At 30.5% G+C, this 13,832-nt stretch overlaps 1 protein-coding gene across 1 annotated transcript; it reads left to right on the top strand.

Moving 5' to 3' along the window:
* Positions 1–498: 498 nt before the first annotated feature.
* Positions 499–12,746, top strand: LOC134723265 (arrestin domain-containing protein 1-like). The gene is made up of 8 exons (XM_063586884.1): positions 499–1,091; positions 2,049–2,168; positions 3,321–3,431; positions 6,750–6,967; positions 8,809–9,003; positions 9,834–10,046; positions 11,543–11,711; positions 12,418–12,746. The coding sequence occupies exons 2-8, from the start codon at positions 2,063–2,065 to the stop codon at positions 12,585–12,587; spliced, it is 1,182 nt and encodes a 393-aa protein (XP_063442954.1). The 5' UTR covers positions 499–1,091; positions 2,049–2,062; the 3' UTR covers positions 12,588–12,746.
* Positions 12,747–13,832: the final 1,086 nt, after the last annotated feature.

Below are 13,832 nucleotides of genomic sequence, written 5' to 3'. Positions count from 1 at the left end.
TTCTCTAATATATTCCTCTATATGCCATAATTAACGTCACTCTGCGTTAGCACAGCACATGTAATATACTTTATATCTCGAGATTTAAATCTTCTTGCTGAATACTTAAGTTAATGGGTAATGTAAATGGGAACTTTCTAACATAAATATTAAAGGTAATTAGACTATGTATATGTCCCATTCTCTGTTCCATTATATAATATACTTTCCGAGAAAAAGATCAATCATTGGCAGTTGAAAGGTTAGTATGACATGATATCAATGAACTTTGTGAAACCAGCCATTCGATGCAATTTGATTTGTTTACATAACCTTTTTCGATATATAGGTTAAATGTCAAAATGAGTGTGGAAATTGTCCTCCCGCTCATTGTTATATCACAAACGAAATAATATAAGCTGAGGATATAAAGTGAAACGCAAAATTATAACGTAAGTTTTTTTGTTAGAAATTGATTATCCTAACATGTGTAATAACTATGCATATATTATATATATTATATACGAGGGTCTTTATGAATAGGGTAGAGGATATCGAGCGTGTTATTAAATATATTTATTCTATAACTAGTTATCAAAGGTACTTTTTTGTTTGTATGTTTTGAAAGAAGGGGTCACTTCGACCTTTTCGAAATCTTTTATTTTTCTTCAATTTTAATCTCTTTTATTCGTATTATATACCCAGTTCATGTGTATATCCGTTTGCTTACACGGTTTTACGTTTGGTTATGATAGATATAACGGTATTCATCCTTATCACACAAATATTCCAATACACGTTCGTTGTGCAAATTAAATCGTAAATATAAGCTAAGCCCAATTTTTCGTAAAAACCTTGGTAATATATGTTTTTTTCGTTGTTTTTCTGGTGACTTTTTTTCAGTAATTATTTATTTTAGTATCAATCGTTTTCATTTCATTTTCTTAATTGGATTTTCCATATTTTAGCTAAATGACGCCAGGTTATGCACGGAAAGCATATATTTCTCTAGTCTATTGATGCAGGTATTTTCTATTTGTCAGCAAAAATTATATGTCTGAGCAGCATTCTACACACTGTAGTTCCTGTGTTTCAGCGCATCGTCTAAAAACGTAAGTACGTTTTTCTTTTCTGTATATTCTTTTATTTCTTTATCCTTTTGAAGATAAAGGTTCTAGTCTTAAATTATAATCCTGGTACTTTTGATAACTTTTCTAGTCAATATGTGCATCTTGTTACTGCATATGTTCTCCACAGTTTATGACCAAATAATTGTGAAAACCCTTTTCGTAATGAAAACAAGCATCTAGTATTTATATTTTTGTCATAATCATTCCTACTCTTTTTGAATATCATGTCAGGTTTATGTTACTATTAGTAAAATATATTCTATTGGTGGTAAATAACATAATAACAAACCTAACATGCCTAATCTGGAATAATATCCATTTTTTTTTTAATTTACATGTGACGTCACTTTTTATGGCGTTCATACATTCATGTGACGGACAGTTCGTAATTTTATTATGCTGCTTTTGTGTACTGTCTTAAATTGTTTTGCACATTCGTTGATACTTTATGGTAAACATGTCGAAATATTCTATTTTATTATATATTTATGTATTTCTCTGACGTGAATGGTCTTGCATTTATCTGTATTGTTTTCCTGTCATGTAATGTTACCATTATAGCGGTATAATTAACAAAGCCCTACAAGCGCTAGGTTTGGCTAGCCACTAAAACATGTTCAACCCACCTTTTTTTCTAAAAAATGTCCTGTACCAAGTCAGGAAACTTGTTATAATGTAGTTTGTTTTTGTTGCACATTAGTTTTTCGGTTGTCTCGTTGTTTTCTTCTTGATGTTGATGTGCTTCCCTCGGTTTTCGTTTGTAACCCGGATTTGCTTTACTCTTAATCGATGTATGACTTTTGAACAGCGGTATACTACTGTTGACCTTTTTTATACTCTGAAAATGTTAATCATGTTACATTAAGGCCCATTGTGTTGCGAGTTCTTCAAATGTTTATATGAAGACAAAGTAGCAATGCAGTTTCCTTTATTTTATAGTAAGATTTTAAATCATGAAGATAACAGTAGAGACAGATCATAAAGATAACGTTTGGTTGGTTGGAAGTACTCTACATGGTGTTGTTAAAGTTACAGTTGATAAACCAACCAAACTGCATTGTAAGTTTTAACTGTTAAAACTACGTTGTTTCCTTTTTACATTGCATAAGATGTATTTGATTTCATAACACAAATATTGTTTCAACTTCATAATCTGTTTTCATGGTTTATTAGTTTTAAATGCCACATGTGACATTATTAGAGATTAGAGATGTTGAAATTACTTTAACCAGGTCATAAGACACAATGATTTCTTCTTGTCGATTACGTCTTGCACGACGTAAAGCATATCAAGCTGAAATGTAGAATGACAGAAAAAGCCTTGATAAAAAGTAGAAAAACGTCATCTAAAAGCACAATGCCGTCATGGGTTTATATATTATTTTTAGCAACTACTTCATTTAAAAGTTACCGTTCTATATGATATTATCAATCAAGGTATTTTTTTATATAGATAAGAGCGTTGGTTTTCACGTTGGTATGGTGTTTACCTAGTCATTTTTGGAACCCTTTATAGCTTACTGTTCGGTGGGAGCCAGGATTCCGTGTTGAAGACTCTACTTTGACCTATAAAGTTTTTTACTTGGAAGGAGTGTTGTCTCATTGGCATTCATACCGCATCTATAGCTGATGAGAACTGTCAAAGTTTTAGAGTGATCAAGATGATTTGTTCCTTTATCTTTACATTTTTATTAAGAAATGTAATATTGATAAGTCCGATAAGTACAGTCTAAATTTGATTGCAATTATATACATTTGCCCTGTAGCCGGGTTGTTGTCTCTTTGACATATTCCCCATTTCTATTCTCAAATTTTATATACTAGAAAAATTCTGCCTATGGAACACAGTATGTGGTATATTTATTTGGGTTGAATTGACGTGGATTTAATATGGCATTGCAAAAAGGAGAACGTATGTCACTAAGCTAGTTGATCTTGGTAAAATATCCTAAAATTGAAAAACAAAAATAATCATCTTGGTTGTACACTAGCAAATTATGTCAGGTAACTTGTAAAGACAAGGTAAATCTTGTGTAACTGGTAAAAAACGACTTGGAAGATGACGTGTACTGATACACAGATGATTAGCCTTACCTTTTTGCAGTCTATATGCAAACATATGTTCAAATCATCATGACTCCCAATCTTTGCTATACTGTCTCCGTTTTGAACCGTTTTTTATATACTTTACAAAAATTTCTTTTCTAACAGCAATTGTAGTACACATAACAGGTAAAGGCATGACAGGCAATTACAAGATTAGAGAGCAATGGTTTGGTGCAAATGAAGATTACATTGATGAAACAATTAAAATATTTGGAGGTTAGTACCTATATTTGTTATAAAAAATGAAAACAAGCATGGATATAATTGCATTCATAACATCACAAACAATCTTCCTAGAACTGACATTATGGTCATTACCTTTTGATATATTTTACTGATAGATATTTGAAACTATATCTTATTTTTTAATACAATAATGTATTCAGTACTAAATTTTGGCAAATCAACTTGCATGTTTTCCATGACGCAAAGCACTGTTGGGATTGTGTGTGTTTTCTTTCTTAGGCAGAGCGTACGGGGCGCCGAATGGGACTCTTGTGGTTTTGTACTCAAAATTCAATTTTGTATGAACAAAAGTGACTTTTGTTCAACAAAAATGAGTTCAGTTTAACAAAATTTGTATCATACTACAAATTTGAAATTTTGTCATACAAAATTATCTGACAGCGGACAAAAGTCACTTTTGTCATGACAAAATTCATTTTTGTTACACAGACTTGACTTTTGTTACCTAATTTGAAAATTGAGCGACAAAAGTCAATTTTGTATTTAAATTAGTTTAGTTTGGTTTCTGTGAACTAATTTGCGTACAAAATCGACTTTTGTTACACAAAATTGACTTTTGTTACACAAAAATTACTTCTGTTACACAAAATTGACTTTTGTCTCAACAAAATTGACAAAATTGAGTTTTGTCTCAACAAAATTGACAAAATTGACTTTTGTCTCAACAAAATTGACAAAATTGACTTTTGTCTCAACAAAATTGACAAAATTGAATTTTGTCTCAACAAAATTAACAAAATTGAATTTTGTCTCAACAAAATTGACAAAATTGAATTTTGTCTCAACAAAATTGAATTTTGTCTCAACAAAATTGATTTTTGTCTCACGAAAGTCAATTTTGTCTCACGAAAGTCAATTTTGTCTCATAAAAGTCAATTTTGTTGTTACAAAATTGAATTTTGTCATCACAAAAATGAATTTTGTCGTCACAAAATTGACTTTTGTCTCAACAAAATTGACAAAATTGACAAAATTGACTTTTGTCTCAACAAAATTAACAAAATTGACTTTTGTCTCAACAAAATTTACAAAATTGACTTTTGTCTCAACAAAATTAACAAAATTGACTTTTGTCTCACAAAAGTCAATTTTGTCTCACAAAAGTCAATTTTGTCTCACAAAAGTCAATTTTGTCTCACAAAAGTTAATTTTGTTTCACAAAAGTCAATTTTGTCTCACAAAATTGAATCTTACCGTACACAATTGACTTTTGTGATTTAATTTCCATATCAGGTAACAAAAGTCAATTTTGTATGCAAATATGTTTATATTTGCATACCTTTAAGACAAAATTGACTTTTGTCATGACAAATATGAATTTTGTCTACTAAAATGAATTTTGTCATGACAAAAATGAATTTTGTCTACACAAATGAATTTTGTCATCACACAATTGAAGTTCTCACAAAACAAGTCTGTAGCACATAGTTTTGTAAGACAAAAATGATTTTGTTATGACAGAATTGAATTTTGTACAAAACCACAAGAGTCCCATTCGGCGCCCCGTAGAGCGAAACTAAAGACTTAAATTTGTAATGTTGATTAGCCGAGCACTGTTCCTATTGAAGTACACGTTTATAAGTACAAAAACTGATTGGCGTGTAGTCCGAATATAGTGTCCAGAAAGGATGATAAGTCTCAATGCGGATTGTTTTGCTTGTGAATTATATGTTTAAATACCACCTGGAAGTTCACGTTTCGGTCAAACACAAAGAGTATTGATATTCAAGTAAAAACTATCATTTAAAACGTATCCTTACCAATAGCTAGAGAATACACACAAATTTATCATCATTACATTTTATATAGCAATCTGGTGTTTGGGGCATAGATAATGTGTATCCTTCTGCCTTCTTAGTGTTTTTACTAATACTATTGCGGTTCTCTTGGTTTTGAAAAGCCATAATTTTATCTAAGAGGAAAATCAGTAATTACACCAGAGTTATGCCTCTTGGTAATGACAAATATTCTTAATTAAGGTGGTACCCAACACTTTCACTGAAATAAATTTGGCTCGTTTAATTTTCATAAAATTTTGACCACGTATTTACTTTGACCCTTTAACAAAAGTATAAAAATTTCTAAAATTTTGAACCAACCGTTTTGTCAGAAAAATTACACTGGTTATATAGTAGTTTGACACACACCAATTTTGATCGTTGAGAAACTTATTATTCCCTTGACAACACAACGTTATTAAAACGTTAAGCTGATTTTACAGAGTTATCTCCCTGTAGTGTTAGGTACCACCTTAAGTAACTAATGTGAAAGCATACATATCGTGAATTATTTTGATGCGAAGATACAGAGGTGAGCAGAACATGGCATGGATTTCCTTATTAAACACTGTCTTTGCTGAGAGTAATCGTATTTGATGGACTCTAACTGGATATAAGCATGATAAGGAGTAAAATAAAGCGGATAGTAGAAGACAATATATAAAGTATATACAATATATCATTATCACGAAAAGAACACAGGCTTTTGTTTAGTAATATGATTAGAGCAACTGGTAATTACATTATTATTCTATTTGGCTCCTTTTAAATATGGTTCTGTTTCTAATTTACATATATTCTTTTTTAAACTGTTTACATAGCTATTAAACTCTTTACTTTGATTGGTTATATACAAGCTCCTATGATGCCGATTTTAAGGCAGGTTATTTTCAGAAAGTCTGTCGCCAACAAACTTCTTATCGATAAAAACTCATAAGAAGTAAAATCACAAAAATACTGAACTCAGAGGAAAATTAATATGGAAAGTCCATAATCACATGGCAAAATCAAAAAACAAAACGCATCAAAAACGAATGGACAAGAACTGTCATATTCCTGACTTGGTAAAGGCATTTTCAAATGTAGAAAATGGTGGATTAAACCTGGTTCTATAGCGCAAAAAGACAATGCCTGTATCACATAAGGAATATGACAGTTGGTTTCCATTTGTGTGATGTGTTTGACTTCTTGATTTTGACATTTACTTAACGACTTTCCGTTTAGAATTGTCCTCGGAGTTTGTTATTTTTGTTACTTTTATTTTCACATATTTGATTTTTTGTTTCACGTGCAAAATGATATTTACAACTGATACAATTAGGTACAAATTGACCCTGTAAACCATTCATGATTAGTGGTATAAGCATTTGATACATTTATTTTTATTTGATCGTTGTTTACTACTCTTAACAAACATGTTTTAACCAGCGAACCTTCTTACATAACCTCGAATGGTTAGATATATACCTCCTATTTAAAGTAAATACATAAAATTATATATTTTTTACAGATGATATAGAAGAGTATGTGACACATTCAGAAGGAGACTATTCATATCCATTTTCGGTTCAGCTTGGTGCAGATATGCCTAGTTCTTATGAAGGAGAACTCGGCTTTGTCAGATACACTCTGAAAGTATCTATTACAAAACCATACCATGACAAAAAGTTAAAAATACCTTTGACTTTTATACGTCACCTTGCCTGCAATGAATATGCTGATGCAATGGTAATATTAATTAATATATTCTTAATTTTATAAAACACTATATTGCTTGCTACAAATATTACAATCTGTGCGACATTTATATATCGCTTGCTACAAATGTAACAATCTGTGGGACATTAGTATATCGCTTGCTTGTGAAAAAATCCACCATTTTCTACATTAGAAAATGCCTGTACCAAGTCAGGAATATGACAGTTGTTATCCATTCGTTTGATGTGTTTGGACTTCTGATTTTGCCTTTTGATTTTTGATTTTCCTTTTTGAATTTTCCTCGGAGTTCGGTATTTTTGTGTTTTTACTTTTTGCTACAAATGTAACAATCTGTGCGACATGTGTATGACTTGTTATGTGTAGAATATTTTTTTTATCATCTTCAATAACTATAAGATCTCCAAAAAAAGTTTACTTTAAAACAATTACAATCTTTTTATAGTCCACCTGTTTAATTTCTTTCATTCGTTAAGTCTCTGTTATTTGGTTGACAGAATGTCATTGAGTTGCAAGACCCTTTAAAATAATTTGTAGTATAAGCATTAATGCATTTTAACTCAACATTAATATAGTTGGTATGGTCATACTTATAAACTGGACTGATTACAAAATTACACGCATCAGACGAACACTGAAATGATAGGACTGGTACCTTCAAAAATTGTTTTGAAATGGTGTTGAGTGAATTAATGTAAAATAGAACTGTTTGCTTGTAATTTCGGATGATAAAGGTATGATTTATCAAAATGTTTATTCCTAATAGTATCTTTTGCATATACGATGATATGGGTTTAAAGAGAATCGCCATTCTCGTTTAAATTGTTTTACATTGTCATATCGGGGACTTTTATAGCTGTCTATGCGGTATGTGCTTTGCTCATTGTCAAAGGCCGTATGGTGACCTATAGTTGTTTTAAAGCCCGTTGCCATGGTAACCATACATAATTGAGGGTGGCATGTACAGACTTTTTTTCATATTTTATATAAATGTTTGTTGTCAGAAAGTTTCAACAAAATCGGTGACCATCCGTGCCCAACTTTGGTTGACGGTTACAGAGAATGGGTGTTAATGTCTGTGTCAATTCGGTCTCTTGTGGACAGTTGTCTCATTGGCAATCATACCACATCCTCTTTTTTTATTTACACAATAAAATATCACCACAATGATGTATCGTTAATAACTGTGCATTGAAGTGTATTGAATGCATAAAACTATCTGAGAAAGACCAGACTGAGTTAAGTTCTAATAGAAGATGACTTTTTTCATATATTTGAAATAAAATAACAATAAGACACACAACACACTCGCAGTCAAACCTAGGTGTATTGAAATTGATAACGTTTTAATAGAGTGTTATAATTATGAATGAATGATTGATGCGATACAGATGCTAAAAACATAAAGATATCAATGGTATGTCACCCAACTCAATTGAATAAGTATTTATTTTTAAGAAGTTACATTACTAACGAAAATCAATACAAGAACTCTTTTATTTAATAAAAAAAAAAAACTTATTTTTGTAACATATTTTATGTCTACGAATGAATGAATTGTGAACTGACGGTATTATTTTATCAGACCTCATTAGAATATGACCTAGTTCCAATAATATAGTTTCTACCTCGCTTTTACATATATACACCTTAACCTTATACACATGAATTCTTAGTTGAAATAAATACGTCAAGCAGTCATTGCTATTGTTTGTAAAACTTTAATATTGTGACAATCATTGCGATTGAGATTGAAACAGGTGACGATTAAGAAATATATATCATATGATGATAGAATTAATCAGTTTTTACATCTTGTACATATAAAAGAAAAAGAAGATTTTTTTTTGCAGAATCCAATTGTGGAAAGTGTTGATAAAAAAGTTGAGGGATTATGTTTTTGCAAGTGTAGCGAGGAAGGATCCATGACAGTCAAGCTCCATGTCAACAAAACAGCCTTTGTACCTGGAGAACCTTTGATCTATGAAATCTCTGTTGATAACAGAAGTGTAAATGTGATCAGACACATTAGTTTTATATTACGTCAGGTAGAAATTCTTAGCATTCAAAATCAAGTCATTTTTTTGGGACAAAAATGTCGGTTATTGATTTGGGGATGTACGGCGGGCGGCCGGGCGGTCGGTCAGGCGGTCGGTCGGGCGGGCGGGCGGCAATCAAATGTTGTCCGTGCATTAACTCATGAAACGTTCAACCAAAGCTTTTAAAATTTTAATATGTTGTTACTGACAACTAAATGAAGGTCAAGTTCAATAATGGTGATTTTGCCTTTTACCGTTCAGGAGTTATGGTTCTTGAAAGATTGAAAAATGGAGTTTCCAGTCGTGATGTACATTTTCTCATGAACTGTTCTACTAAAGCTTTTGAAATTTTATATGTTGTTACTGATGACAAAATAGAGGTTAAGTTCAATAATGACGATTTTGACTTTTACCGTTCAGGAGTAATGGTTCATGAAAGATCGTAAAATGGCGTTTCCATTCAAGTTGTTGCATTTACTCATGAACCATTCAATCTAAGCTTTTCAAATTTTAATATGTTGATACTGATGACCAAATGGAGGTCAAATTTGATATTGACGATTTTCACTTTCACCATTCATCAGTAATGGTTCTTGTGATATTGCCAGGACACAAATAAATGTTAATAAATCCGGTTTGCTGTCGTTGTGACAGCCTATTGGTGTTTTTTTTTATAAAAATATATGGTATTATTGCCAATAAGACAATTATCCACTACAGTCAAGCTTTCTAATAATTCAGCGTTCATGGTACAGTCCTTATCAATTAGCAAAACCATATTGCTGTGTGTTTGTTGACTACACACCTCTAAATGATGTAATTATTCTCTTCTTTTGTAGAATATAGTCTTTACTGGATTTCATAACCACCAACCAGCTAATACACCGCACTTCCGAACTTGGAAAACCAAATTTAAATTGTGTGAGTTTGAAAATGACTTTAAAATACTAGCAAATCAAGGTAAAACATTCAACGGTGCTGCTACTATACCAGCCATTCCACCAACGGGACTACCAGGATGTAATATCATTGATATCAAATATTTAGTTATTGTAAGTAGTAATTTCAACTATGCTTCTTATAAACATTGCTGTTTGTCTTTTTGGTAGCATTATTGTGTAAAGCAAGGGAAGCTTATTGATTAATTTAAATCAGATTTTGTTTTTATGACGTATTTTCCTGAAGAAATATTGTGAGCTAATATGCTACAAAGCTTGATGCGCAGCGTCAATTTAAATCCAAAGCATGATTTATTCACACATTTAAGTTATTTTCTAAATCTACATTATAGCACCTGGCTTTAGAGATTAGGGTGCCATCAATAAAACAATTAATGAATGCGGTGCACTTTCATTACGAATTAAATAATACTTTTCCATATAAATATATTTGAATATACATAAAACTTATACAGTATTCATCAACGGATTAAAGTTAAATCTATAGAAATCTATAAAGAATAATAATAAATACAAAAAATGAAATATTGTCAGGTCGTTCTAAATATTTGCAGAAATAAATCGAAGCATCAGTTATTCAACCTTTACGCCTGTGATTCTTAGCATTGATCAAATTTGATACTCTACATTATGAAATCTTAGGTAGTTTTAAGTCGATTCATACCTACTTTTCTATGAATATACATGAATTCAAATTTGAATTGATGTAACTATATGATAAATCAGGATGCACATACAAAATAAACTCAAAATTGAACTTTTGGCTTGATAATAAATAAACGTAGTCGAAAACAAAAAGTCAAAAAGGTCTAATTTGTGTACCCTGGAGTTCGAAACATTACGATGTTGATACATCGGTCAGTAGGAACGATACCAAATTTTGGTACAACTATCATGAGACAAGATAATCAAATTAGGAAGTTTATGAAAGAAATACAAGTCAGCTGGAAAAGTGCAGGAAAATCATACGTTTCTTGTGTCTATTATATTTTCAGACTATTTAAAAACAAAAGCTTAAATCACATATATTTCATATATCATGAATCTAATTCTATTAGAACATATATAGAATTTATATATAGAACAATACATGGCAAAATTCGTATTGCATGCTACATCACCAACCGACCTATATCAGTCCCCTCGGACGAATTTTTGCCATGAATTAATCTATATTTGAAAATGCATAATAGTTATCAAAGGTACCAGGATTATAATTTAAAACGCCAGACGCGTGTTTGTCTACATAAGATATCTAGAAACGAAAATATTTAAATTTCTTTAAATGTGATCGGTACCATTTGGAATGTAAATAAACAATGGTTGTGGTAAATGAGTAAAAATATATGTGTCTAAAATTTGAATTTCGTACTTTTTAGAATTTTATATACCACTACATTTTATGTGAAATAATTGAAATGTTAGTTGTGCTTTTATGAAGCAGTAACTCATATTTATTATGTACTGCTGTATATTCTATTGAATTCTAAAATTTTCGGTTTGTCCAGAATCTTCTTTTGTTAAAATTTCAATTCTTGATTATATAAAAGAATCATCTTTTAATGGTATTTATATTTGGACTTTTGTAGCTCCTTGTTGACAACAGCTTTACACATGTCAAGTTTAAAAAGGAAGTGTTTATAGGAACCATCCCAACGACTGAAGAATCTCGTTCTCCAGCCCCTCTAACTACAGATGATAATGCATTATGTACTAATGATACTGGGTTTGCACTACAGCCAACTGTACCTCTTGCATGTAAGTACACACACACTTAGTACAATTCAGATGTACGGTTTGATCTCATTCGAGTTTTCTTTTCCAATTAGGAATATAAATTAGATTTCCGTGTTTGATCTTTTGATACTTTGCTTTTTACTGAACAACTAACATTTAAAAACATTTAACAACAATTGTACAAAGCTGCCATACTGTTAGATGGTGAATAGATATAAGCTGATGCTTTCAATGACTTTTTTTCATATTTAAACATAAACTTTGAGATTTGACATGTAGTAGTATGTATGTAAAATGTCATTAGATGACGTGTCACATGCTATTTTGACGGACATATTAACTAATGAGTTCTCACTATAAGTGAGATGATTATTGTTATTTTTGGTCCTTCCTACATCTACATCTGACCAAAATTTTAAATATACACGTTGAACATGCTATACTTTGAGTAAGTGTATTTAAAGAATAATTTTGGCACTGGTGTGCTGCTGATAGTTATTTATAGTGGTGCTATGATATTGTTTTGTAGACTTAAAATATGACTATATTTTGGTCAACTAACATAATCTTTAAGTAATAAAGTAATAAAATAAGTATGTTTTTGTCTCCATTTCTTTTGTTATTTCCGCTTGAGTTGACAGGTGCTACAATTCTGTCAATACTTAAGTATTGTTATATATTATGTTGTGTAGATTTGCGTGCCATTGGTTGTGTGTTTATGTTTCAGTGCCGCCATCCTATGCCCAATGTGTTTTTGGGAAGGTTGATCTAAAGGAAGATGATGATAAGGACACAACATCGTACAGTAACTGGGCACCTTCTTATACATATTATGACTGGAGCCAGACAACAAACTATGGAGGCATGGCGCCAATAACTGTTACTCCAGATAAATAAGATTCATACATTAGACTTAAGTATGTTGGACAATGAATAAGTTGATATATGTAATCAAGTCTTTGTCTCAACTCAATGATACAAAAATATTCAAGTATATAAAACAAATTCGAGTTTTGTTTTTTTGATACATGTATCATATGACTTCATAAACATTAAGCAAATACACTCATCATAGATACCTTGATAGTTACTTAATAAGAATAAATTTGCATGATACGTAAGAATTATACAGATTTTCCTTATATTAGGTATATTGTTACTTATTCAATTTGTATATTTAAGAAAGATGTATCATTATTTATTTTTATAAATATAAGTAAACTAAGTGTTTTATCAATACTTACAACTTTGATGTTTTTGTATACGTCCCAGGTGCAATAGTTTACATTTTTACTGTTATGCTGAAAATTAATTCTTTTTGTTGAAATGTTTTACGGTTTAAATTGAATTGATATAAGGCAATTTTTTATTATTATTTTTAAGTTTTAGTGTAGGTCAATGTTAATATACGGAGGAAGAAAAGATGGTCAGATGAATAAAGGAAATAGCAGTAAACCGCTGTTCAATATCATAAATCGATTTAACTGAAACAAATCCGGATCACAAACCAAAACTGAGGGAAACACATCAACTATAAGGGGAAATTTATAAGTCTTAATTAAACAAAATATACAAAATGCATGGAAGCAGTTTTAGAACTTTTTTTTTATATTTACTCTTAAACATCAGCACACAAACGTTGACTTCATTTTCTTATAATTACTTTAGAAAGGTTACAATGCCAATATTATTTTGAAAATTCTAAAACAAATGTTGATGTTTAATGGGGAAATTTTTCAAGAAAATAGCGTTGACAATAACAAAACGATTGCAAACAATCAAATTTAGTAAAAAAAAATGTATTTGTTTAGGCACAGATTAAAATGTTGATAACATAAACAGTCTATATTGTATTAATTTTGAAAATCAAATGTCAGTTTAATGTAATATTATCACGATATCGTTTTTTCAATGGCTACCTCTGTTATTTTTATACTTTTTCGGGGTTTATTTACCTGATTTAGAAAATTTTGTTACTTTATTTTACGCATGGCATATATGTCTATCTTGATTTGGTACTTACAAGTCTATATAGTATTCATTATGTATTTTATATCACTTTTTATATTTTGAATAAATGATGCCTTTGTGAAGGATAAACAATCTAAAATAATGTTTTCCTAAGTTTAATTTTCAAATGTT

Source organism: Mytilus trossulus, chromosome 6 (assembly GCF_036588685.1).
Source record: "Mytilus trossulus isolate FHL-02 chromosome 6, PNRI_Mtr1.1.1.hap1, whole genome shotgun sequence".
In the NCBI taxonomy this organism is placed as follows: Eukaryota; Metazoa; Mollusca; class Bivalvia; order Mytilida; family Mytilidae; genus Mytilus; species Mytilus trossulus.
This window is presented reverse-complemented; position numbering and strand designations above follow the sequence as displayed.

Coding starts and splice junctions, on each gene's coding strand:
- LOC134723265 (XM_063586884.1), top strand. CDS start 2,063: ATGAAGATAACAGTAGAGACAGATCATAAAGATAACGTTTGGTTGGTT. Junction 3,432..6,749: donor AACAATTAAAATATTTGGAG/GTTAGTACCTAT, acceptor TATTTTTTACAG/ATGATATAGAAGAGTATGTG. Junction 11,712..12,417: donor GCCAACTGTACCTCTTGCAT/GTAAGTACACAC, acceptor TTTATGTTTCAG/TGCCGCCATCCTATGCCCAA.